Source organism: Cynoglossus semilaevis, chromosome 9 (assembly GCF_000523025.1).
Source record: "Cynoglossus semilaevis isolate Cse_v1.0 chromosome 9, Cse_v1.0, whole genome shotgun sequence".
Taxonomy (NCBI): Eukaryota; Metazoa; Chordata; class Actinopteri; order Pleuronectiformes; family Cynoglossidae; genus Cynoglossus; species Cynoglossus semilaevis.
In genome coordinates, this window is record NC_024315.1 from 9125349 (window position 1) to 9152246 (window position 26898).

At 39.1% G+C, this 26898-nt stretch overlaps 2 protein-coding genes across 2 annotated transcripts; one reads left to right on the forward strand and one right to left on the reverse strand.

The window, feature by feature from the left end:
- Positions 1-11276: 11276 nt before the first annotated feature.
- Positions 11277-19007, forward strand: f8a (coagulation factor VIII associated). The gene is made up of 17 exons (XM_008317088.3): positions 11277-11474; positions 11745-12014; positions 12929-13050; positions 13483-13611; positions 13710-13820; positions 13913-14821; positions 15187-15233; positions 15379-15451; positions 16111-16270; positions 16463-16531; positions 16664-16784; positions 16916-17008; positions 17265-17329; positions 17626-17707; positions 17806-17852; positions 18126-18181; positions 18298-19007. The coding sequence occupies exons 6-17, from the start codon at positions 14694-14696 to the stop codon at positions 18377-18379; spliced, it is 1023 nt and encodes a 340-aa protein (XP_008315310.2). The 5' UTR covers positions 11277-11474; positions 11745-12014; positions 12929-13050; positions 13483-13611; positions 13710-13820; positions 13913-14693; the 3' UTR covers positions 18380-19007.
- Positions 19008-19806: 799 nt separating this feature from the next.
- On the reverse strand, positions 19807-26892 carry LOC103383794 (epithelial membrane protein 1). The gene is made up of 5 exons (XM_008317089.1): positions 26882-26892; positions 23555-23645; positions 23132-23231; positions 22158-22298; positions 19807-20211 (listed from the first exon to the last, which is right to left on the reverse strand). The coding sequence occupies exons 2-5, from the start codon at positions 23627-23629 to the stop codon at positions 20051-20053; spliced, it is 477 nt and encodes a 158-aa protein (XP_008315311.1). The 5' UTR covers positions 23630-23645; positions 26882-26892; the 3' UTR covers positions 19807-20050.
- Between the last annotated feature and the right edge of the window lie 6 nt (positions 26893-26898).

Here is a 26898-nt window from a genome sequence, read left to right on the forward strand (position 1 = left end):
GGGAGGTTTTTTGGGGTGGGGGGGGGGGTTTGGGGTGGGTTCCTGTAATTTGGGCTCTTCTTTGCTATTTATTCTCCATGTTTGATTTTTTTTTTTTTTACTTCTTTCTTTGGAGTGCTGTGAAGTGTATGTGACAGGCATGACTTGCTCAGTACAAATTTCCAAAGTGGGATTTTCTTTCAGCTACCGAACAACATCACCATAATAATGATTTGCCGTTTGCTCTGGGGTTTTTTTTCTGCTGGGCAGTACCAAAAGGGTCTCACATTCTGAGCTGGATGTGCCTTAAAGGATTAACACTGATTTTCCACAAAGAAAAGCTCTTTTCTTTCAGTCGACAGATCCTCTTATAAACTATCGGTTTATTCAAGTGAATAGATGCAACAACGACAACAAGAAAAGTGTGCGAGTAGAGCCTTTTCAGGACAATAGGCTTTGACCAGTCAGTAAAACACACAGAGAAAAGACAGAGCTCTTGTAGTGGAAGAAACATAAATTGCTGCATTAACGCTCCCCAACCCCAACAGTGGAAAAAAAACAGCAGGATTACAAGGGTTAAAACCACAGTGCCATGATNTTTAAGAAGAAATAACACTTTAGAAATGAAAATGAAATGTCTCTTCTGACGCCTCAATGGGAGTAAACGATGGACGGTTTCTTTTTTTTACAGCTACATTTCAAAAGAAAGTGTTCCTTTCCCTAATTTTTCGCATAAACATGACACAGTACCAATTTTTAAATCAAATCGCCTCCACATCCCAATGGGATTTGGGCTGATAAATCAGATCAAACACTTTTTTTTTAACTTTTTTTAAAAACCTACACAGTGGACAGAAAGGTTTCCTGCTGCGCTGTAAAGGAACATTTCGACAAATTGAGAAAAACATGTAGAGCTGGGAGAGAGGGTGATCAGCAGGACTGATTTTTATCAGTTATTGCGGTTAGCTTATCTTTGCATAAAAACAAAAAAGAAACTGGGACAAATCAGAGACGAAGATAGCTCTGGCTTTGTCCGAAGATAAGAAGAGCCAGCTTTTAACACAGAAACTTAGATCGTGATCGTGTTCCGCGGCGTCTCGTTGAGGAGCTGCGTGGACACGGCCAGGTTAGATCTTCCTCCGTCAGTGACCCACATGTTATTTATAGCTTCATAATAAGTTTTAGACGTTTCAAACGGAGACTGTGAATCATCTGATCTGATTCTCCACAAAATGCTGATTACACACAAAGTCTTTCAGCCATAGAAGGAAAGTGCTTTTATTATCAGATCACAGTGATTGTTTTTCTCCCATGATGCTCTGACTCATATTCTACACAGAAGGGGGAAAAAAAGACAAAATAATCACATGTACGAAAATGTAATTTCTCTCTGGAGGCTAACATTTCTTCTCCGCTCTTTATTGTATTATTTGTGAGTAATAAAAAATAAAAAATAGCGAAGAGTAAATCAGTGAAGGGAATTAAAAGCAGGTGGTAAAAAAAACAAAACATACGCCATATGAGACCAAATCCAATAACATCAGACACACTGGCCACATTATACAGACAAATGCAAACCATTTATGACGTATGGTGTGTATTTCAAACAAACTACACAGAATTTTAATGTTATTTATTGCCACTCAGAGCTGACTTTAAAGCGACTGCTGTGGTAAAGATCAAAGCACAATCTGACAGATCATTGAATTTTTGTACATCACTCTCAAACCTTCTCCTTCTTGACCAGTCAGTGTGTATGATACTTAGGGTTTTGTAAGAAGAACTTGCATGTATTGACATTTATTTTTGAATAAGTTGTTCTTGTTCATTTTTTAATCTTTAGCTTGGAAAAGTTTGGGCATTTTCCAGCGATATGTGAAGTTTTATTACTTTCTCTGGTACTGGTACTGATGGTAGTCCATGTGGTACTGTTAGTGCGCGTGTGTGGTTGTTTGTGCAAGAGACGACACAAATCTTAACAGTTTGGTTTGGCTTTAATCAAATAAATATGACTAAATTAATTTCTAAAAAAAAATTAAACTAGGATAAAAAAAACTTTTTTATTGTTGCTGTTATACAAGGCTTGGTTTTCTTGGTTTTTTATTATTTTTTGGTAAATGCTTTTTTAAGGTCTGACTACATCCATCGCTGAAAAGACCTCTTTACTTCCGATAGCTACTGTTTTGTTTTTTATCCTTTAAATATATCTCATTATTCCTGTTATTGTATGTGCCTGGATTCATACGCTTGATTACCTCTGTGAGTGCTCATACGGGGGAGAGGCCGAGTGTGTGTGTGTGTGTGAGAGAGAGAGAGAGATGACAATTTGTTGTCGGTGTATTATAAAAAAGATGTAAATATTTTACCTCCAGCTCATGGATTTTTGATAACAAAAAGAAAAACTCGTAGAAAACAGAGAATAGATCTATTTGGGATACGTCTTTGATTGGTTTGGTTCCCCCCAGAAAAAAATTGCTTTTGTTACGACTTCAGGCCAGGACTTGTGCAATCATTTCCCACCGTGCTTATTTCAGAAGTCAATGTTTTCTTAATGTGTTTTTATTTCCCCTTTTAATTTCATTTGTAGACTTGGACGGATGTTGTCTCACAGGACAAATTGAAAAACGCAGCTGGGTACACAGAAAGCACAAAAGTAAGCATTTTTGGAGGGTTTTTTCTCCCTGTTTTGCTCCAGACAGTTGAACAACATCCCTGAGCTGTACAGACTGTGAAAAATGTACATACAACAGAAACCTAGTTTACCCTCACATTTTTTGTATGGAGGGAAAGTACTTGTGTGAAGAGAGTATTTCAAATTTGATTGAATATTTAGTAATATTTAAAAACAAGAAAACACAGTCGTGTGAAAATCAGTGCTGGGAAATATTATTCTTCTGTCTCTTTGGAATAAAAGTGTTGAGTATAAATAAAAAAACAACAACATTCAAGCATGTTTTGCTTTATTTGTATTGACCACAGATTGACGCCGATCCTTTTCGCCAGTTTTGCTGAAGAAAATGTGGAGACATTTCTTGCCATGTTAATGTAAAGGAATCGAACACTGACTGCAGATTAAAAAGCCTCACATTTCGGACACGAATCTCAAGTGCCGTGACATTTCAAAGCTTTTTAATAGGACTAAGGTCTGGAGCCATTATTTGAGAAATCTGAGCAATTTGACAGGGGACATCAGAGGAATGGACAACATGTTGTATAGGAATAAAGGCAGTCAGTGACAAAATGTTACGTAATGTCCAACTTGTATCGTTAACCCATTGTTTCCCAAAGACTGGGTCGCGACCGGTATAAATATAACATTAAACTAGCTAGAATCAATCCTTCAACCATTCATTTTTGTAAGGCAACTGCAGTAACCGCTGAGTTACAGCCACACTTACTGATGCCATCCTTTCAGCTAATTTTAGTTTAGCCATTATTCCCTGACATGGAATGAATGAGTTTTCCAGATAAATGACATGATATTTTCTCCTTTTTAGATTTTCATCCGTGGTCACTTTAAATGAACTTGTCCTAAACTTTTCTGATGTTTTTCTTCTGACTGCAGCAGGTCATCTCAGCCACGTCAACGTGTCTGAGTCCATCAGGTTGCTGCTTTGTGATTGGTCGATCAGGTATTTGTATGAGCGGTGCCTGGTGAATTAACAGTTGGACGTATCCTTATCTCTGACTTTGAATTGCACCATAGAAGAAGATCCCGTTAATGTGACTCCCAGTTAATTAGTAAGTGATTGATGACAACTGCAGAACAGTGATGTCACGCGTCCTCATTCACTTCATCGTCCGTCTTTTCTCCTCTGCGGGGACCAAAGCTGGAGGAGAACAAAAAAGATACACTGACCCAAAGGAGGTGGAGGGCAGTGTTGAGCTGTGGATTCAGGGGGAAAGAAGAGGTGATGAAAAACCAAGCTGAGCACAGATCAAAGAACCCATCAAACCCTCTCTCCCTCCCCTCCTCTCCCCTCCTCTCTCTCCCCAGTCCCTCTCTGAAAAACCTCCTACAGCAACAGGAGTTATTTAAGGAAACCACATAACAGGTTTGGAAATGCATCAGTGTCTCTGATATAGATGTGGTCGAGGAGTTTTTGTCTGCATCCTGACTGGCTGAAACACAGGAGGTGAGGCTGTAAGAATAATCTTTTAATCAGTTTAGTCTGCTCTCTAAAAATCCACCCTCTGTTCACTCTCCTATTCTCTCTCTCTCTCTCTCTCTCTCTCACCGAGGCGTCTGCTTTGCTTTTGCCATCCCTGCACCGAAACCCACAACCTCGGGATGCATCGCAACACATGTAACTACTTCTTGACAATTAACCGTTACCTAGCAACTGGCTCCTATTCCAGAAGTCTTTTCTTTAAGGGGGGGTGTACACAGAGAGAGAGAGAGGGAGAGAGAGAGGGAAACATACAGTATTCCCACAGCATCTTAACTGGATTGCATGCAACAATGCATCCACAATACAGTACCAAAATGGAAAGTACAGCCTGAGCTTAACACCCACACACAGCAGTGTGGAGAGGAGCGAGAAAGAAAGGGAGGGGGACGGAGAGATACATCAGAGGAGGAGGAGGAGGAGGAGGAGGAGGAGGTAGTTGATGTACAGATTACAGAATGTGAAAAGGAGGCGCGCATCAGCAAAACAAGAGGCGCGTTTTACCAGTTGTGCAGCAGGCGTCTGAAAAGAAAAACAAAACAAAAAAAAACAACAGTGAACATGAAGGGAAAGACAGAGTGAAGTGTGAGGAGGACATGTGGACCGAGCAGCAGACCAGGAAGGAGCTGGTTGCTGTAGAAACGCCGGACAAAGTTTTAATGAAGGCATAAAGTTTTAACCGTGCCCACAACACACACACACACACACACACAGAGAGAGAGAGAGAGAGAGAGAGAGAGAGATTATCGTCACATACAATGCAACTGTATAATTATGTTGGCAGATATGAGACACCCCCTGCTGGGCCGAAGAGGGCAGTGACTTGGATCCGACGAGCAACGACAGAAGATCGAACCCTCCACGAATCAGCGACGTGTCACACAGGATTACACGAGCAGGTAGACACTGACACCTTGTGGTTGAATATCTCCAAACCATATATTATACTTTTTATTTATATTTATTTGAGATTATTTGAGAATAAAAATACAAATAAAAATGTAAATAATAAACTTTACATATGAATGACTGCAGTTGGTTTCAAACCATATATTATACTTTTTATTTATGTTTATTTGAGATCCAGTACATGGAAATGAAATTTGAATAAAAATACAAATAAAACTGTAAAACAAATGTCTCAATGAATCCAAACTGCAAATTACTTCATATTCTAAGTTTAAAATGAAACTGAAAAAAATGAATTTACTTCTGTAAATGTGTTGATTCTGTGTAACCACATGGCTTCATCATTTTTTTACATTTACATTTACTATGTACAAAATCCAATTCTGCATTGAGAGAGTATGTGTACCTGTTAAACCTCATCTATATTAAAGTTCCCTTCTACAGCGGTTTGATCTACATGTATGCACACGCTGTAACTATGAAGTACTGAAGAATCCTCTGTGTCCATCTCTTCATCTGTCGCTGTGATCCAGCATCACTCCATTCAGGACTCTCACTCGTCGTCTCCTCACCACCCGGCTCCCCCTCAGGGGGGTGCCCCTCACCCCCGTCCTTGAGCTGTTTCGGGCCACACTCTGCAGCTCTGCTCTCAGGCTCTCGGGGTCCAGAGCCGGGCCGCCCTCCACCTGTACATCCACCTCCTCCCTGTAGCCGTGGTGACGGAGGAAGGGTTCCAGTGTTGCTAGGCGATGGGAGAGCTCGGTGATGCGTCGGTGCAGCAGAGACACTTCTCTGAACAGGTCGTTCAGCGACTCGGACAGAGGGCGCACCCTGCAGGTTGAGGAGAGGAGGCTCAGGACCAGCGGCGAATGCATTTGGAAAACCGTCAAAAAGTGTTTCTTTATGACGAAAAAACAAAAAAGGCAAAACCAAACACACAAAACACATATCCTTCTCCCAGATGTTGTCTTTCTTTGGCCACATTGTGTCCTTTGTTAAACTGTATTTATTTTGTTATAGAGATGTATCATAAGGCTTGTATAGTTAGGTGACTTCTATTGGTCACATCCTATATTATATATTATATTTCCAGGCTTTACTATGCAGTGCATAAAATGTACCTTTTTTAAAAAACATCAAAATGTTTTTAAAAAAAAATTGTTACTGGGGCTTAAGGCGTGCTTATAAAGGTGTCGTCATAGCAACGTGTTCATTTCACATTTCTGTCAACATTAAGAAACAGTGGGTTAAGGAACAACATAACATGTTATAACATGAGATTTGGGGAAATCATTTCACTGATTGAACTGAGAACAACTGTGGACACCCCTGCTCTAACACAAAGAGCTACTTGTTTGATACCAACTTCCAGAACTATTTAATAATAAATAGTATAGTTTTATTTTTAGAACATACTCTGTGGGCACCTCTGGGGGCATCACGTTGGTGACCCCCGCTCTAGACACTTCACTAGTTACCTTTAATTCCAACTGTGCAAATTCTACTTTAATGAAGATAACATATGACAGCAGTGGGTGGACCTTCACTGGGCCACATCTGGTATCCAGGTGCCCAGAATGTAGGTCACATCTTAGGATAACTCCGAAAATACTCAAAGGTATTTTAGTCTGGACAGACTCTCAGACTCACCACCAAAGACCTGTGAGAATGTGTGTGGGTCGAATGAAGTCAGTTTTATCTTTTACTAGGCCGCAGTGCAGTACTCCGTACTACCTGGAGTAGTCAGGCAGTACTTTGCAGTACTCCGTACTACCTGGAGTAGTCAGGCAGTACTTCGCAGTACTCCGTCATTACCTGGAGTAGTCAGGCAGCAGTGTGTTGGGCTGAGAGTGCAGTAATGTCTTGATCTCATTAAAGATGCGTTTTCCCCAGGCGTCCAAAACTCTGGTCACACTGCGCACCGAGGCCACGTTCACACTCTCCGCTGGAGGCGAAACAAAACACCATCAGGCTTTGATTTAGAGAAGGAAATAAAAGCTAGTTTTATAAATTGTTTCTACAAAACTGTTGATTTTTATTTGTGTTAACAAATAAATCAGTTTTTCTGTTTTATAAATAATGATTTCAAACTCGTTGTCCCTCAGAGATCTGCAGAGCATTAGTGATCAAACCCGATGCTGTGACTCACATCCTTCTCTGTAGTTCCAGTGGCCGTAATCCAGTTCATTCTCTTTGCTGGCAGCTCCCATGGTAATCAGCACCAGGAGCATCAGAGGTGAAGGAGGAGGAGGAGGAGCCATGACCAGCACACAGACCTGAAAAGAAAGTTAAAAATCAGAAAGTTCCCACATTGACCTCTGAGTGGTGGTGATGGGACACCGGCCTGATGGTGTTTGGAGATAAACACAAACACATGTCTCCACAGCTGGAACAGTTCTCTCTGCATCACTTTCTCATGTTTTTCTCTGTTTTTGCTTATTATCTTTGATGGCTTTTTAGCTGATGGCTAAATCCTAAAAGTGGACGCTGGAGGTGAAAATCAGATTTTTCCGTCTTGCAACTTTTTCCTAAACGAAGCCTTGTGTGTGGTTCTCACAAATTTGTCTTCCACATGTTTCTGACAAGTTGCAGAGTTGCTATTTGTTTTAGCTTTTGGTCATTTATTTTACAAGCATGGGATCGGAGAGGAGAGGGAGTGGACGGAGGGAGGGTGACAGTGGGTCAGCAGAGAACACAGCAGGGACACGGAGAGGTCAGAGAGACAAATAAAAATCACACAATTTAATGACTGTAAAAATAAGAACGATACTTTGTTCTCTGACGGCTGGAATTCAAAGAATCGTTTTTAAAATCAACCACCACCGTGAACAGTTATGTCCTGCTGTTTTTAGGCCTCCAACCCAGGGCTGACCGCCTCCAGAGGTCACTCTTAATCAAGCAACAAGAGCCGCACACACGTGAAACACAAACAACTGTCCACTGCCCTTCTGTTTAGTACTATCACATAGTTGAGCACAAGCAAGGCCCAGGTTACCAATATGATCCAACAGCAGGTCGGTCTGTCACCTGGTAAGTACAGTAAACCAAAGTCCCTTAAGATCCACGTCCAGAAATATGTCAAGGCTGACCTGACCTCTGGTCTTCAGGCTGATGAGAGAGAGTGACAGATTTACACAACTCACAACAAACCAAACTCCAAGCTCTCTTTTTCAACTCCCATAAAAGTATTTATAAAGTCTTGTTCCATCACTCAGACGTACGGCGTTAAAACAAATTTCACACAAGCAATACGGTAGTTGGCAGAGACGAGCAGACGGATCAGTGTTACGCGGTGCTACACGTGGAAGACGGCTTTGTTTACATTCACAGGTCGTAGCCATCTTCTTTTGTTTGTGTTGTTTTTTGCCCTTCATCATGGCTCCCAGGCTCTTCTGGTGTCTTTACATCCAAGATTATCAAGTTAGCACTGTGCTAGCATAGTTGAACGACATGGGTATTTATTTATGGTATGTGAGTTCCGACTTGTGGCGAAAATCGAGTTACATCGCACCGTAGGAGCGGACTTCCGAGTCGAAGACTTCTTGTATTTTAAACGATTTGTCTTCTTCAGAGAGCAGACTGCTACTCCTTTTTTTATTGTAGTATTTTGATCTGCAGTTCATGTACTGCAGCATGTACTGTGTCATCACGTCTCTGCACTTGATTCTGCAAACATAGCAGAGAGATGAGGTCTCTGAGACGCTGCTTCTTAAACCACAAATCAAACCGTTAATCAGTTTAAAAAGTCTTTGATTTTGGTGGTGTAACAGTCGAGAGTTGGAACGAAAAAGACCAATCTGGAAAAGGAAGAGTTCAGATGTTGTTTTCTTTTGCTCATTCTGATCTACAAACTCAAGAATGAGCACAAAAAAAAACATCCTAGAGGAGAGGGGGTTAAAACACTGCCCCCTACAGGAGGGTAACTACAAGGGGAAAAAAAGCTGTATTGCATCCATATGGCATATGTTCAACGTAATGGACAATAACAAGGCAGCGACTCATTGTTGAGGAATTTTAGTTGACGATAGTCTCAGGAACTGTCTTTATATCTGACCAAAGACACAGTTTATTAATGACTACAATATAAAAATATATATTTAAACCACAGATGTAGTTGTATTTTATACCCAGGTAGCCATTGTTTTACCTGCTTAGACAAATAGAAAGAAAAAGTTGTCACCCTGCTTAGACAAATAGAAAGAAAAAGTAAAAAGAAAGAAAGAGTAAAAATACAAACATTATTACTTACAGGACAAATGTAACGATGATGATGATGATGATGATGATGATGATAATAATGCTTCCAGTCTCAGATTTAGTCCTGATTCCTCTTCTTCTTCTTCTTCTTCTTTATCTCTTTATCCCTTCTTTTCTCTGATTAGTTCCTGACAGCTGTGAGGTTATTATTAGGTCAGTGCAGTCGAGTGGGACTAGAAACGATGAAAAGTCTTTATTTGCGTGCACCACAAAACACGCCTCTCTCCTTTCTGCTCTCTCTCTTTCTCACTCTCTCTCTCTCTCTCTATCTATCTTTATCACTCACACACACGCACACGAGTATCTGCTGACAGATTAACAAAACCTCCTTTTGTTTCACATAATTGTATTACATGTATTGTTATATATTTGATCACAGTCCACAGTCAGTTGTTGCTCCGTTCTTTGTTGAGAAGCTGACATATATTTCAGTATCAGTGGCTGCTGCTTCACTCGTTCTGAAGAACTGTGGTGTGGTCTCCTCATGACTTGACTTATGGAGTTTTTCATTCCTTGTGCTTCACATTTTCTGCCCCTCCAACCTCAGGCAGCTGCTCACCCCAGCACCAGAGCTTCCTAAATCTGTTACTGATGATGTGGGATGTATTTGATTGTTATAAAGGTTCCTGTCATGTTGCCTGTGCTAATATTTCTGGGCATTTTTAAACTGTAAGAGAATCAGACTATTCTTCTATGCAAATATGAAGTGTTATAACTAAATTAGACCTGATGTTCTGTTTTACCAGCAGGGGGAAAATAGTTGTACAAGAATCCCACAGTTTGTGATGCAGCCTGGTTATTGTTCAGCTATTTGATTGTGAACAAATAACATTATTATTAGAACAGACCTGTGTTTCTCAACCTTAGGTTTGGGACCCCATGTGGGGTCACCCATCGGGGTCACCTGAAATGCCTAGTTATTAAAAAAATATTTTAAAAATAATTTAAAAAAATTGCTCATACAAATATTTTTTCAACTAATAATTATTCTTTCAAAATCACACCACACACAATCTTAAACAACTGTGTTCTTTCACTGTAATGAAAACAAATCAAGTTCAAATAAAATGCAGCATAACAACTATAACTCCTCTGTATTTGTAACACAGTATAACAAACACGAGTTCAAACAAAGAGATCAAGTCTTTGCTCCTTTGACAGATACGAACATTAAGAGTCCATTCCCTTTAAAGCAGCCGTGATGTCACATTTAGCTGCTTTGTGGATGTGAAATGTACTTTCATTGTCAAAGTAAATTTAGGGAGATAAAAAAGGCTTCACTTCCCTAAAAAACAGATAAGATAAGATAATAACTGTGGGAGTGGGATCAAAAGAACCCAGTGAGTCACTGGTATCCAGATGTTATTTCAGTCTCCACTCTTCCCTGTCTGTTTTTTATTCCGTGACTACGCTGAGGTCACTCTTGGCTTCTGATCCAGCCATAAAGGAAAAAAAAAAAGAAAAGAAAATGTCATGATAAGAGGAAGAGGAAGGGGAAGTGACGTGAGGGCAGAAATAAAAGCAGACGGAGAAATGAATGATCTGCCACACGTCCACATCTGTGCACCTCGCCTGGCAAACGTAGAATATTGAAGGAGTCACACCAGCAACCACTGCTGCTTCACATTATCAACAGGCAATATGTCACTTTCTGCTGAATTCCAGACCACCCACCCCCTCTCTCTCTGTCACACACTGTGTGTGTGTGTGCGTGTGTGTGTGTCTTAAAAACACATGATGTCATCACATAAATAGCAAGAACTCTCTCTTTGTTCATTTTATATCTCTAAGATTGATAATTAAATGTAACTTTCTTCTTTTTTTTAAAATTCAACTCCTAACCTTTCTTTTTTGCTTTGCTGCGTATTTGTACTATACCTTTACCAATTGTCCCAATGAATGCATGACATAGTTGTGAGGCTCTTTGTACCCAAAAGTGTGAGGATTGTGAAAAACAAATAACGTACACTTTAAGGAAGTTACTCTGTCTGAAACAGGAAACATAAAACAACCTTTTGTGCACTTGGAGAAGAACACGAAAGTCTCGAGAGTTCAGGAAACATTCACTGCTGCAGAGGACAATGTATAGTTCTTTCTTCGTGGTCGTGTGGATGTCTGCGTTTTTCTTCTCTTCTGTATATGCAAAAATAAGCAGGCCAAGTAAGTCACCTTTATTCCCAAGTACTTTTTACATTCACATCTGGATAAATATTTACTATAAGACTTGATCATCTCTCTGGAATGGCAACGTCGCTGTTTGTTCTATTTTTTATATTTATTTGAATGTGTTTGTTTTCATCTTTAACCTGTATGTACTTTGTAAAACTATCTGACCAATTTAACAAAAGTTTGGTGTTTAACTGTGAAAATGTTAAATTATCTACTATGTCACTAAATCTCCACGACTCTTCGTGTTTCTGCTCCTCACAGTGTTGTTTCTGGACAGTACTGTTCATGTGGCACTGAGGGGTGACAATCTGGACATCAGATGTACGATCCACAAACCAGCAAACATGAGCGCCAACTTTGTGACATGCTTTAATCCTCTCGGCCAAAAAATATACAGATCTAACCTCCCTGCGACTCCCGTCCAAGATCAAGAGTTTAAAAAGACAATTCAACTGATAAACCTGATTGAGTCTGGAGAATACGTTTGCTGGTATGAAACAGCCAAGGTGTACTGGTTTCTACTAGTGAGAGGTGAGTAAAAGAGACGAGGAAGTGTAAATGGAAAAAAAAAACGCATTTTCTGTTTGTTGGAGAAACAGAAAGACAAATAACAGCTGGAATGAAAATGCACTGGTTTCATATCTGTATTTTATTTGTGAATAGTCAAAATGTTGAAATGAATCATTCCGATGGTTTCATATCTGTATTTTATTTGTGACTAGTCAAAATGTTGAGGAAAACTATGCAAAAGTCAAAACTCAGTTCAAATGCCTTCTGGGATAATGTGTGCTTTGAGTTTATTTGTTTGTTTGTTTGTTTGTTTTCATCTGAGCTCTCACAGAGTGTGGTGTGGGCCTCTACACAGTGATGTGAAATCTGTAGTCATTTTGATGTGGATATAATTAATGATACTTTTATTATCGCTCTAGTGAAAGACAGATTGGCCTCCAGCTTAGAGATGATGTAAAAAACTAAAACAGTCGACACGAGGGGTGAGTTGTTGGAAGGTCGACAATAAAACAACCAAAAATTGTTTTGAAAGGTTCTTCATTCTTTAATGCATTTGTCCCAAAGACTGGGTTGCGACCCTCAGGTGAGTCGCAAGAGGGTTTTTTTGGGTCGTTTCGCATCATGTTTTCCAGGAGTATTCCACGAATAATGTGAAAATAATATGATATACATAATATTCTGAAGGAAATATTTTTTTATTCTTCCCTATACTTCCCTATTATTTATATTATTTTTATGTATTATAAATATTTATATATTATTATATAATATTCCCTAGATTTTTAGTTTTTTTTGTTATTCATTTGTTGTGAGCAGTATCGTATTTCTCAGCATAGCAGTAGTAGTAAATGGCGTCCTAATACTGATGCTGCTATACTTGTCAAGTGGAATGATGTGTTTCTAACACACACCCTGAACACTTTCTGTGTTTGTAGACCATGGCTACACAGATACCACGACGTTGGACTACACAGAGTTCATCACTCTGTCCATTCTCACAGGCCTGCTGCTGGTTTTCAGTGTGCTGGGATCACTCTATGTCTTCACAGGAAATTGGGTAAGAGACAGAAGTTAAGAAAAGACGTGCTGCCCCGCTTCTGATTTAACATATAGATCACTGATTGTTTGAAAAGGAAATAATCATGGTTAGTCATTGAAATAGAAAAGCTGACATTTGAAACAATATGAGACAACAAATCATCTCTGAAGCTTCTGGAATGTGCAGGTGTTGACAAACTATCAAAATAAGATAGAAATAAGACTGTTTTAATTACAAATAACAATTTTGCTTTTGAAGTAATAGCTTAAAAATGTGACTTTTAAGAAAAAAAATAGTTAAATAACTAAGAACCAAAAACATAACTTCTGCTGTAGGAAACATTAGTGAAGTAAATAGGAACATTACAAAAAATGCATCATGTTGTATGTAATAAGTTATCCAGCATAAACCGCAGTCTTTTCATTTTATGTACCAATCACTTACTTTTAGAAAGAACAAATAACTGTGAACTGGATCAACGGTGGGAAACAAAACCCGAACCGGGAAGAACGGAAGAGAAGAAAAACAGAAGAAGATAGCGCTGAGAATACGAAAACTTCTTCCACATCGCACTATGCTGTAAGTATAAGTATAGTGTAGTACCCAGTACATCACAATAACATTAATTATTGTACTACGATGAATGTGTGTCGCTTATATTTAAATGACCTTCCCAGAGCCTACAAATACGACCAAGGTCCATTTACGATGAACTGGAGCTCTCAGGTAGAAACAGGGAAGAAGACCAGATACAAACAAATCCTGACAAGACAGAAACACAGAACACGGTCAGTGAACGCTCATGTTTTGTCACATCCTGTATTATGAGTGCAAAATAGTCACGAGTGGAGGTGATAAAATCTCTTCTTTTTTTCAACAGATTCAGCAGAACAGCGCAGTGGAATATGAGTCGGTCTATGAGAACATTCAATTATAAATACTAAAAGGATATCGTCACACCACATTATACTGTAGATATCCAACCCTGTTGTGTTATTATCTCAGAATGCCATGGATTATTAGCTGGTAAAGTGAACAATTTCTAAAACTTTAAGACTGTGAAATGATGTGTTTGGACTTTTTGAAGTAAAAATAAACATAAAAGCAAAGGCACTCTCTTTGAAGGTAGTATGGTAACAGTTATAACAGTAATGGTGGCTCACACTCAAACAAATGACAGAATGAAGTGTGATTCACTATTGATTGAACTAACATGCATGAAATTTAGAGTTTTCTTCACAAACTGCACATAATGCCTGTGTAACTGTAGAAAAGCTGAGTTCTTTTTTCTGCTTGTTTCAATTTCAAACTTAATTTTCTTGCTTTGATTCTCAGTTTTATTATAACGTCTTTGTCAAACATTGGGTTCTGTTCCATTTTATCTCTATCAGGTAAATCAGAGTCAAATACACAAATATATCACCTCCACAAAAGGAATTTGGAATATAATGAAAATTATTATCACAATTGTTACAGTGAGATTGTTTAGTTTGGTGGTGACTTGAGAAATAAAAAAAAAGGTTAACATGACTTTAATTTGTTAAATTCTTCTTTCTTTCTTAAATCGCTGCTTTTAAATCGAGTGCTGTCGTCCTTACTAAGGCACGCCTCCTGCTGCTTGGATTTACCAATGACATTGCGAGCCAGTGCTTTCTGAGCCAATGACAAGGCAGCTGTCAGTTGAACTTCCGGGTTGGTTCGGTGTTGGCGTTTATTTTGCTGCATTAACCATGGCTGCGGAGGCTGATTTTTTGGCGAGATATCGCGCTGTGTCTAATAAATTAAAAAAGTAAGAAACATTAATAGAACATATTTGTGTAAATGATAAAATAATTAAAGGTGATGTGTTAACACAGTGGGGCACGAATGTTACAGAGGCAACGAGCGCTAAAATACAAAGCTAACTGTTAGCTTATTACTCGTAACATCTGTGTTGTGCTTTTGACGCTGTGATAATAATATTGGTTAGTTTGACGATTAATGCTGTAAATAATAAAGTGAATATATAGGAAGCAGGACGTAATTTAAGTGCTATTGTTTGAAAGATAATTTTGCTTTTGACACAAAAATAATGCCTATTTTGCACCAATTTAGATTGATATTTGACAACAAAAACGACAGCCACTGACTTGATATTGCAACTCTTTTGTGCAGACGTTTTCTTCGTAAGCCCAATGTTGCAGAGGCAAGTGAACAGTTTGGTAAGTGCGTGTGTTACAACTATAAAATACCAAACCTCAACACTTAACTTATGCCCTCCACATTTGTAATACTGCATATTTAAAATTTATATTTTGAAATTTTAACTCGGTACGGGTTTTTTCACCCCCATTATTATCTTCTCAGGTCAGTTAGCCAAGGAGCTAAAGCAGCAAGATTGTCTGCAGTATGCTGCCTTCTGTAACCTGGCCATGGCTCGGTAAGAGAACTCTAACAGCTGTGTTTACGGTGTACAATCGTGTGTTGTACATACCTTGAGTGCATTAGCATAGAAAGTATATGATCCTTAGGTTTATTTAGTTTTTTTTTTAGATTTTTCTAATAGTAAAGACGAGACCTCTTTTTCATTTGTATATATTTTGAGTCTTCTAATTTGTAGTAAAGGCATCCTTCAAGTTTGGCAGATAGTCCAATTTTTTTCTGACTATTTAAAGCAAATACCTGCAGCCAGATTTTAGAATTTTGGTGAAAAGAAACCTTTAAACTTAGAAGCTGTGACAGAAATGTAGTGAAACTGACAGGTTACACACAGTATATCACATTATATATTGTGACAAATGATAAATCATTCATGCCAGTTGAGACTCAACTGGCAATAAATCATTCATGCCAGTTGAGACTCATCTTGTCTTTTTTATGGTTGGACATATTTCACAGTTAGGTCACTGGGCTGCACTAACTTATTAGTCTTCTCTAGCTATTTTGGCCGTCACACTGCAGGAACAGGATCAAGTGATTAAAAAATAGCAGATGGATGGATGTGACGGTTGCTTTAAATAGGTTTGATGGAGGCTGTATCGTTAACAGCGCTGACATTTTTTATTGCTAATGCACTGACAGCTGTTGTATTAACTGCAGGTGTGAGCAGACTCTTTTTAATGCACCTGGAGAGGCTTTGGCATTAACCGATGCCGCTCGTCTCTTCCTCTTGTCTGAGAAGGAGAACAGGGCTCTGCAGGCGCCGGGCTTTGATGAGCACCTTCAGGCTGCACTTAACTGCTACAGCTTTGCAATTAAGGTAAACTATTGTTGTTGGTTTAAAGTGACATTTTTAGATGGTTAGACTCCAACAAAAATACCTTGACAGTGAATGTAAATGTAATGTAAAATGTAATTGGCAGCTTGTTGATTTCTGTCAAACGTATAGAAATGTCTTTAGTTCACATTACTGGGTTATAAAGACAGAAGTTACTTTACCAAATGCTTACAGGTGTTTATAGAGATGAACCAGCCTGTGATGGCAGCCAGCCTGTGCCTAGAACTTGGAAATGCACTTAAGGTAGAAAATTAAATTTTCAATTCCATCATTTAATGCTGCATTAAACTGAACTAAAATGTCTCTCTAATTGTTGTTTTTTTTAAATTATTTTATATAAAGTATTTTTACTGATTGTTCTTCCATCTCTCTCAGGAGATGAACCGACCAGGAGAGGCCATTGTTCATTTTCAGCGGGCGGCAGAGCTGCAGACACAGACGCCGATCGAAGCTCTGCTGTCAATGGGAGAAATAGCCACATGTAAAATTCTTACCCGTGAGTTTAAACTGCCGATTCATGAGAGTTTTTTTTTTTTTTTTTTTTTTTTTTTTCTTTTTTAGACTTTTTTTTTCTGCAACTTGGCTGTGGGTCTCTCTCTCTCTCTCTCTCTCTCTGTGTGTGTGCAGGTGACTACGATGGAGCTTTGTCCATGTTCACAGAGATGCAGCTGACGTGTCAGGAGAGAGGCCTGCAGGTACCAGGCACCAGTACCCCTGTTGGTGAGACTGTGTTTTAGCTACAGACTCGTTTTATCTGTTCTCTAAACAAAATGCTTTTGTATTTCTGATGATGTCTTGAAAATTAAAGGCTTAAACGTAACTGTTTGTTTACTGTGACATTAACTAAAAGACAATGCTGAGTTTTAACTTAATCTAAAGGTTAAATATTTACCTCAAATTCTCAGTTTAATTTTATATCAAATAACTTGATTTTTGAAGCACAGACTAATGAATGTTTTTTCTTTTATCCCTAAAGGTGCATTTTTGGACATTGTGGCAAAATGTGAAATTTCCAGGGTACTGCTGCTGATGCTGCTTGAGGTAACTTAGCATTTTTATAGACAAAAGCTATGGATGGATGCAACACAATCTGCAGCAACTGATGTAGAAAATGCATTTAGAACAATGGAAAACTGAAGAATAAAAACAAACCACTTCACCAGTCTTTATCGGCATACACATTCATGTGTGACATTACTGGTGTTAAACGTCCCTCATGTGGTTGAAATGTAAATTACAAGACAAACCCCTCCTAGTGTGCTGACTGCAAGTTGAAGATTGAATTAATTAATGTCAATATTATTCTTAGTTTAACACTTGACTGATTGCTTGTGCAGCCTCCACCTCAGAAGTTGTTACCAGAACATGCACAGACCCTGGAGAAGTACGCGTGGGAGTCCTTTGACCCTCACAGCCAAGGTAGGTGATGGCAACCAACAGTATGTTTGATTTAAAAAAAGTAAAATTTTAAAGTTAACCATTGATTTCATTAACATGGGTTTATTCATGTCCTTCAGTCACCTTCCTGCCAGAGAATGTGTTCCTGCTCCTGCAGTCAGTTGTGGTGAGTTTCATCATCCACAGTTCACAGGATTTCCTTGTTCTTCCTGCCTCAGACTGAAGAATGTCGGGTCTTAGTGGCTTTCAAGGAAGACTCGTAAATTTGCTTGAGCATTTTTTTTCTTCTCACTTGCAGAAAGACATTTTCTATTACTGTCTCAGTCTGAGGCAGTCAGTAATAAAATATTTAAAAAATAAAGAATAAATTAAGTCAGACTCCAAAGGTTCAAATGTGCTTAATAAGTACAGTAGTTATGACGGTGAATTTGTTTTGCAGATGGCATGTCAGGAGAAAGACACAGAGTCCCTGAAGGCTCTTCAGACTGAGCTGTGGTAAGTGTAAAAAATATTTATTTCCATCCCAATAAAAAGTTTCTTAGTATTTCTATTGGTCTCATACTAGAATTTCCCCATTTAAAGTGTGTGTGTATGTGTGTTTTCTCCATCAGGCCGCTTCTGACTGCTGAGCAGAACCACCTTCTCCACCTGGTGGTCCAGGAGCGTATTACACCGTCTGGCCAAGGCATTTAGTCAAAGTTTTTTCTTATTTCCTTTGGGAACAATACTCCACATCATGGAACATTCCTGTCTCTGACTGATTCTTTTATAAAAGCTCAAGGTCAAAACTTCAGTCAACTTATTTGCACTCAAAGGTGAAGAGGCTGTTGTTGTACAGATTGAGAGACTGGTAAAAACCTAACTGCGTCGTCTTATTCAGTCTCGTGTGTTGACCTTTGTTAGTATTTTTCTGTGTCGTGAGGCTACAAAACTGGACTGATGAATTTAAGGAAAATGTGTACAATTGTTTAATAGACGAGAAGAAGATGCTTTTGGGTTATTTGTTTTTATTAATATAATGATATGGCTTTTACTCCAAGATAATAACAAACACAACCTTCTATTGTTTATTCCTGTAATGTGGTGAAAGGAAACACCATTGTCCTCCATCCCTGGTTCACTTTATGTTCACTAGTACAAAGTACATGTACTTTTTTTTAGGATAGCAGCCAACTACAGACATGAAATCAAACATGATTAAAAAAAAAACACTCATTACAAAATGTTACAAAAATATAATGGTTACAATGTACATGAAAAGGATATGCGATACTTCAGTTGTAAAATAACTATACATGATTAAAACTACAGAATCTGGAAATTAAGGCTTTCTCTGATGATTCAAGTTCTGCAGAAAGGAATGTTGTCGCTCCGCCAATGCACTCTACCTTCACAGATACAGTATGTTTTTCTTCTCATTCCTCAGATCTGCAGATCTGCAGCAGTAGCTGTCAGCCACATGATGGGATTATACAGAACCACAAGTACTTTGATCTCGCAGAATATTTTTAACTGCTCAATGTCAAGAACGCTTCTCATGCCGACTTTCCGCCTTCCCAAAGAAGTAGTTTGACATTGAAGGATAAACTCTTTTTACTGGTTTGCTTTTCCGTTAGGTTAGAGATTTTATTCCACTCCGGTGTAAACAGTAAATGTCACTTTAGCTTAGCGTTAACATTGACAGGTGGGTGTGAAAGTGTGGCTAGCCTTGTCCCACACTGACCTGCGGTGATCTGTGATTTCATACATCAGTCAATAGGGATTCTGGTAAACGATGAACAATACGAATCATATAAAGGCGTATTTAACACACAGCTTTTGAGGTGTTGGCCAGCAGACGTGTCACGTTTACACCGGGCCAAATGTGTTCTCCAGCTTTTCACTGGGAATCAGGGAGCAACTAGAAAACTGCTGGTTGTAGCTTCATCTTTGGATATGTGTTGTATGTAGCAGTGGCCATCATACTTGGCAACAGAGCAAATAAGTACTTTTCCATATGTCAAACTATTGGGTGTTGACTGAATTCCACAAACCTACACGTAACTATCTTTAACAGACAATGGACGTTTTTCTCCACACACTTTAAAATCAAATATCTTTTTTTTCTCCCAATCTGTTAATTTTTTTTTTTTTTTACAAAACACCACCCTGCATTCTCAGTTTAGATTAATGGACTTTTTTTTTTTATAAAAGAAGGTCAGAACACGATCAAATGGCTCATCAATAAAGAATGCAAGGCACATATTTCTTTTTCCATTAAGTTTTTCTAAACTAATTTTAGGCTTTGCCCATTCTCTAATCTCCAATCAAAAGAATCCAAACCCTGCCCTGATTGGGGTTTTTTTTCCTCGTTGCTTTTTCCTCTCACTCGCTCTTCTTCCGCAGCACCAGATAGGTCACAGCTAGGAATAGAGTGAAGACAAAGGAGATCCAGGCCAGGACGTAGGAGTGTCCGTACCCGCCCTCTGTTTCACTGGCATGGAGCTGGGCAGTGTAGATGGAGGCCGCTATCATTATACAGAGACCTGCAGGCGGAAGAGTAGAACGCTCAGACTTAGGAAAAGCAATTATGATCCAATTACTTTTCTATTATACAGGCAGCACAAAGACGACGCTGCAGACGCTTTACTGCAAGTGCAGTAAAATGGAAGCAATATGACAGTGTCACCTTGATAATTCAACGATTACATAATTCAACACATAATAACGAATCTGCTCGGTGCACTGTTCCAGTATTTGACAAAGGCAGTACTAATATTCCATAATTACAGTATTTAACTGTAATGTCAAAATATGCTATTACTATTATTATTCTCATAGATTAAACCCTAATGCATTTATATAGACACGGCTCCAACCTCTGGGTATTTAACCACAATGTTTAAATGTCTCTTAATAATCGGACAAAGTCTCATTGACTCATTCTTACAGAAGGCAATAATCACCCAATTAACCAGGAAATTATATGTTGTATGTCTAATTTTTGCTTATGACTTTTTTTAATGCAGCCCACGACCTAAGGTTGAAGATCAGGGTTGTAATGGGAGGATTGTGGTTCTAATCCTAGAACCTCCTTCACTCTACAGACACATGACAGTGCAGCCCACTGTTTCTGTGTTGATAATCACTGAGAGACTTGATAAAGCACTTAAATATAAAACAAGAACATAACATTACAGTCTCTACACACATCTATATTATTATTTACATTTTCCAAATGTTGTAGTGCAGTGTTCACAGCCCGTTGAGTCTGCTCTCAACCTGCAAATGTGTTTGTCATACCTCGTCTTAGCTTGAGCGAGATGATGTTTTATCAGCAAACACAACATTCTTATTCTGTTGAGATAATATCCAAAGGCACCTGGAACGCTGACAGAGAATTTGAATGATCTGCCATTTAAAAAACCTGTCAGCGAGACGACCAGTGTAAACCGGTTTTTGATGATCTGATCGAGGAGACGTCGGGTCATTCTACATTCATTGCGCTGCTGCAGCTCACAGTGCGCCGCGAGTAGTAAAAAAAAGACAGTTTGATGCAACACAGTCCAGCGTGGCTGCTACAGCACAAGCTCATCTGTGGAGTCAGAGGGTTAGAGCATGGGTTTCACCTTTTGTGTTGCTCAAAATATCCTTACAAGTGTAGCACAGTATGAACCGGTTACTTACAGAATACAAATGAACTCAGTAATGTGAGAGAACGTAGTTACTGTACAGACACTTACACGCCTCTCCTTGTGTTAATGCACGGTTTAGTACATGGTCTCAAACTTTTGGCCCCGAGGCCAAATTTATCCTGCAAACCATCCACATGTGGCCCAGAACTATATGTCATTATGATGTCACCTGACCCTCTCTTGTTAATTTTTGGTCCTTCAATGAGATGTCATGGGCAACGGTATACCCCGCCCCCCGGCTCATTTTAGTTTGGGACCACTAATGAGAAAACATTAATTAATGATATTATGTGCTGTGTTTTTTATGTTCTAAATACGTGCTGTGTTACAACAAGGTCAACTGACGATGGATTAACCATGTGTGAGTTGGACCAAAGTTTCTCATTATGTTAATCTGATAGTATTTGTTGACCTCTTGTACAACAAGACTTAATGGCAGTGAGCAAACAGTTTCTCATTATGTTAATCTGATAGTAATTGTTGACCTCTTGTACAACAAGAATTAATGGCAGTGAGCAAACACAATGCTCTCCATTTGTTTTTTTCATTTTGCTCTACATAACCCCTTCACAATATACTGTATATCTGCTCCTGTACATATGTACTGTTAAAGTGGAGAACCAGACACTTGTGTTTGTGGATTTTGAAAAACACTCTCCTCTGCTCTAACCTTTTAGAAGACACGTTAAGTCACATTGCTGTTTACGTTGGACAGCAAACACTGGTTAATCAAACAGGCTGCTGGATCAATGCCTCTCACAGCTGTCCACTCGGACATTTGACTCCACGCTACTCACAGGCAATTAGCTGCAGAATGCCAGTGAAGGTGAATCTCTGGCCTTTTGGCAGGGTGAAAAGTTGGGCCACAAACACAAACAAGGCCAGAATGGCAAAAATGCAGGAGAGCACAGCGGTGGCCTGGATCGCTTGGAGATAATCTGCAGCAAAAACAAAATGGAGTCAGTCAGTTATGAACAAAATGAGATTTATAACTACATTACAATCAGCAGTGTTGTTGTTAATCCTGTCCAACCCCAACTGTAAAAATGCAGCCCGAATACAACAGTGATTAAAGCACTCTGCAGCACTAGCTACACGGTTTTCGCAGCCCAGTTCCTGAGTTAATGTGAATTCAGTGTTCATTCCTGTCCTTGTTTCCAGGTAAGAGGTGTGGTGTTGTTTGACTGACTGGTTTCTGCACGATCAACAGTAAGCTGATAAGTAAGCTGATTGTGACATATTTTAAAGCTGATAAGTAAGCTGATTGTGACATGTTTTATATTATTCCTATTCCTATTAAAAATAACTAAAAACCAATTAATTCGTTCCAGCCCCCCAACAAATATACTATTAATTAATTAAATTAAAATTCCCTCCATCTAAACATAAAAAACATAGATAAAAACAAATATATAAATAATCTAAAATAATAATAATTAAGAAAACATTTTATATTATTGTTATAAAAAAAAACAGCAAGGGACAGTGAGCGCAACAGCGTCAAGTGGAAAAATGGAGCTCGGTTGAGCACTCGTAATTCGAGGCCTTTATTAAAATGATATGACCGGCATAAAAATGTTCTAAATATAATAATAAAGGTTAAGCCACTGTGTATGCAACTTTATTAGCAGCGTCCCTGCCCTGCCCCCTCTCTTCGCTGACGCCTACTGTAAGGCTTCAGGCTGAGCAGAGTAAAAATAAAACATAGCAGAAGTTACTGGTAGCAGTGCAGTAAGATCAGTGTCAGTTGTAACAAAGGTAAAGAGTTTACCCTCTGGGTAGTTTTTCAAGTTTGTGAAATGCCACAAATTGTTAGACAGCTCCCATCTGCCCCACAAGTCAGTTGACACTGTGTCAGTAATCCACCAGGCCTGGAGACACAAAAGAGCACGAGAAATGAACACACATATCAGGTCATCACTACGACATCAATACACGGAGGTGATAAAATATATCTAGTCGTATATGAAAATCTCACACTTTTCATATATACATATGTATATATATATATACATACACACATATAGATCTGTATTTATGTATTTACACATACATGGGACAATATATTTCTGTTGTGGTCATAAAATTGGAATTTGAGCAATGAATGTTTTCATGTCTGACTGCGATGGATTGAATAAAGATTAAAAGTATGATTGTGTGAAAAAAAAAAAATAGAAAAATCAAGTCCACTCACATTATCAATGGTGGCCACCAGGAGCAGGATGATGGTGGTGACGTGCAGAAGAATGATTCCACCCAGCACTAACATTTTGGCTTTCTGAAAACTAATAACAAAGACACAGACAGATGCACGCCTTTGTGTATTTACTGAGCATGGAGAAGGAAGTAATAAAATCTCATATTACAGGGAACAAAACACACACACACAGACAGGCACACATAGTGTTTATAGATCACTCCAAATCACTTTAGACTGTCTAATAATTTAAGCTGCCCTGTCTGAAAGCAGCATCTATTTGAACTGACTGTCCAGAGGCAGAAAAGCAACAGATATGGTGCTAAAATACTGCAGAGGTAAACCAGACAACATTTGGTGGCTCACCCTTTTGTTTTTTGTCTTTTTCCCTGGAGGTCTGATGGTGACAAAGTCAATGAGTCAAGTTCTCTAATTTACCAAGTATCTCTCAAAGTACATTTTTTATTGCACCGTATTTGCTTTGAGCTCCATCTGTGTATATTTCATTAGCATGAGAATACAAAGGAGCTAAACATGAGGTACTTTGCATAAAGCTCTAAGCAGCAGAGGCCGAGTTTATGTGTGTGCTGGCAACAGAGAGAGAACACCTGTTGCCATAGAAGAACGGAGAAGCACATCAGACATGCTGCTGCTGCTGCTGCTGCTTCAGCTGCTGCTGCTGCTGCTGCCTCCAGCTTTAATGGATGTGGAATAGTTACACAAACTCCGGAAAACCAAGTTACAAGAAGTAGTGATAGAAATCTACCCCTGCAAGGACAGGATTTCCTCACTACTCTCTAAAGTGTCTTAAGGCTGTTTTTTGGATGCAACATGTTAACTAATGCTATAATTGCGACATTATTACTTTCTGTTGATTCTTTTATTCATGGAAATATCCCAAAACACTCCTACATCTTTAAAACTCTGCTGACCTTTATTAAAATGGATGTAATTCCTACAAAGTCCACTAGTCAAAAATATCAAAAGGAAACTTTCCCCAGCTGTGTCACCAATAAAAAATAGTCAAATAGGAAATGATTTATTTTGCCGAACACCTTCTTACTGTTGAATATGAAACTACAGCTCAACAAGACATTACACCTGGACGATCAGTGTTCATTTGGAGGGAAACTTTTGGGGTTACCTCTCTGAGAGTTATTATCTTGACATGGCTTTAGGTCACAAACGCACACACACATCCACACACTACTGCGCCTCCCTCCTCACGCACACACCAACAGTCCATTTTAAGGCACTTTTATAGCAAAGAGCAGAGCAGCTGTGGCTGATCACAGACAAATAATGTGCGGCTCAAAAATGCACTGTTAAAAAGTAATTACAACTTATTTCTTTTAGAATATTTGTCTGCTGCAACATCTTTCTTAAGAGGTCCAGTGGGAATAAGGATTTAAAAAAACACACGATAATTTATTTAAACTGTGCAAATTATTGTGGGCCTAAAGCTAGTCATCTGTATGTAAACCTCCAGAGACAAATCAGCATTATTGCAAAAAAGGATAATAGTCGAGTCATTCCTTGTTTGGTAAAGTTAATTAAAGGAAAATTCCTGCCACTAATCCTAATGCTTTTGACATATAGTATTCACACATATTTTTTAAAATATTGGCAAATTGCATTCCACAGAAAACATGCATCTTATGGTGGTGATGTGCAGTGTGATGAGGAGCAGCATGGAGGGTTATCTGTGGCTATGGTGTTTTTGAATCTTGTTGTAATAGATGCCAAGTTTCTGTCTGGTTTCTAAACCCCTCTACATTAATAGGCTGTCAGGGAGTCGTCAACTTATCCCTCCTCTGTCTTGACATTCCTTCACACGATTTTGAACAGAGGGAGGCATTGCTGCTATCAGCCTTACCACACAAACTCTGTGGGGAAACTAACTTTGAACAACTGGCCATTGTGGGGGGGTTAAAATTCTGCTATTAAAGTACTTTATAGCCACACCCGAAGAAACCGCACTTTGAAGATGTTTCTTTCAATAACAGCCTCATTTTAGAAGACGTTTCAGCATCCAGGCAGAGTGCTAAAGTGCATTCACAAGGACTCTCTTTAGTCTGACTTAATTGAATCTTGAAGCATCCACCCACCCACCCTCCCACCCCCACCTTTGCAAGACAGTATAGTTATATATTTCTCCAATTTAGAGGGGTGGGGCCAACCTTCATATTAACCTCTGTACATGTTGGGTGTAACTTGTTAATAGCAGAGGTTAACCACATGGTTGTTCAAACCTAATGAGACCTAATGACACTCCACGAGAATCAATATTGACTTTTAAATCAGGAGGATTACAGTCTTTAGTTCACTTTTTTTCTAATGACCAGATTGACCAGTGTCAGTCATTCATCGTCTACTGTTCAGTGCCAATCCCACAGTCATTGGGCGACGGCACCCTGTTCACCAGTCCACCACAGGGTCACATATAGATACAAACAACCATTCACACTAACATTTGTACCTATGGTCTGTTAAGAGTGTCCAAATATCCTAACCTTGCATGTCTTTTGATTGTGGGAGGAAACCACGGGTTCCAAAGAAACCCCACGTACACATGTGGAGATCATGCAAACTCCATATGGATTCCATAAGACCACCAGTAACCCCCAGAGACTGAGCCGCTGATCTCCGAAAAGACACATCTGTCCCAAATAAACACTGTCTCGAGGAGGGGGAGGAGGGGGGAGAGGGAGGAAACTGTCGCCTACAAGCCCTAACTCGCCCTAACAGCCCCCAGTACAAACATACACAGTGAGTTCCCGCTTCAAGTTAAAAAAAAGTTGAAAAATTTGTATTCAACCGTTAGGTCGACCATTTAAATAAAATTATCATTAATAATAATAATAAAAACGTCTGAATCCAACACTCGGTCGGCGCCCATCATGTTACGTCGTCCGACTGAACCATTGGTTTTCAGCGGAAAAGAAAGGCGCATTTGTTTGGACTCTGCTTAAGCATTTCCTACTGGTTGTCGCTCCGTCACACGGGACCTCTGGTGTTAGTTTTCAACTTAACTTTAAAATTAGACACAGAAGGGTTAGAAAAGAACAAGAAACGAACTTAAGAAACGTCCGAACATTGATAAACGGGTGGGTTTTCTACTCGGTGTAGATCTACAGTCTGAGGTCTTGCGTCATTTTACAACTTCTGTGCGCTCACTCACATCTGCACAATCTTTTAAAGCCCAAGCAAAAGTCTGAGCAAACAAAGTCGTTTATCGAATACTCAAGAACAACATCTGATCGACTAACAGTCTATTCCGTTTACTTTGCTTAACAGTGAATAATAATTGTAGAAATAACTCACCTGGAAGCGCGTAAAGG

Coding starts and splice junctions, on each gene's coding strand:
- LOC103383794 (XM_008317089.1), bottom strand. CDS start 23,629: ATGTTAGTGCTGGGTGGAATCATTCTTCTGCACGTCACCACCATCATC. Junction 23,232..23,554: donor TGGTGGCCACCATTGATAAT/GTGAGTGGACTT, acceptor TTGTGTCTCCAG/GCCTGGTGGATTACTGACAC. Junction 20,212..22,157: donor CATTCTGCAGCTAATTGCCT/GTGAGTAGCGTG, acceptor TTCCGCCTGCAG/GTCTCTGTATAATGATAGCG.
- f8a (XM_008317088.3), top strand. CDS start 14,694: ATGACAAGGCAGCTGTCAGTTGAACTTCCGGGTTGGTTCGGTGTTGGC. Junction 16,271..16,462: donor GCTACAGCTTTGCAATTAAG/GTAAACTATTGT, acceptor AAATGCTTACAG/GTGTTTATAGAGATGAACCA. Junction 17,330..17,625: donor TGCTGCTGATGCTGCTTGAG/GTAACTTAGCAT, acceptor TTGCTTGTGCAG/CCTCCACCTCAGAAGTTGTT.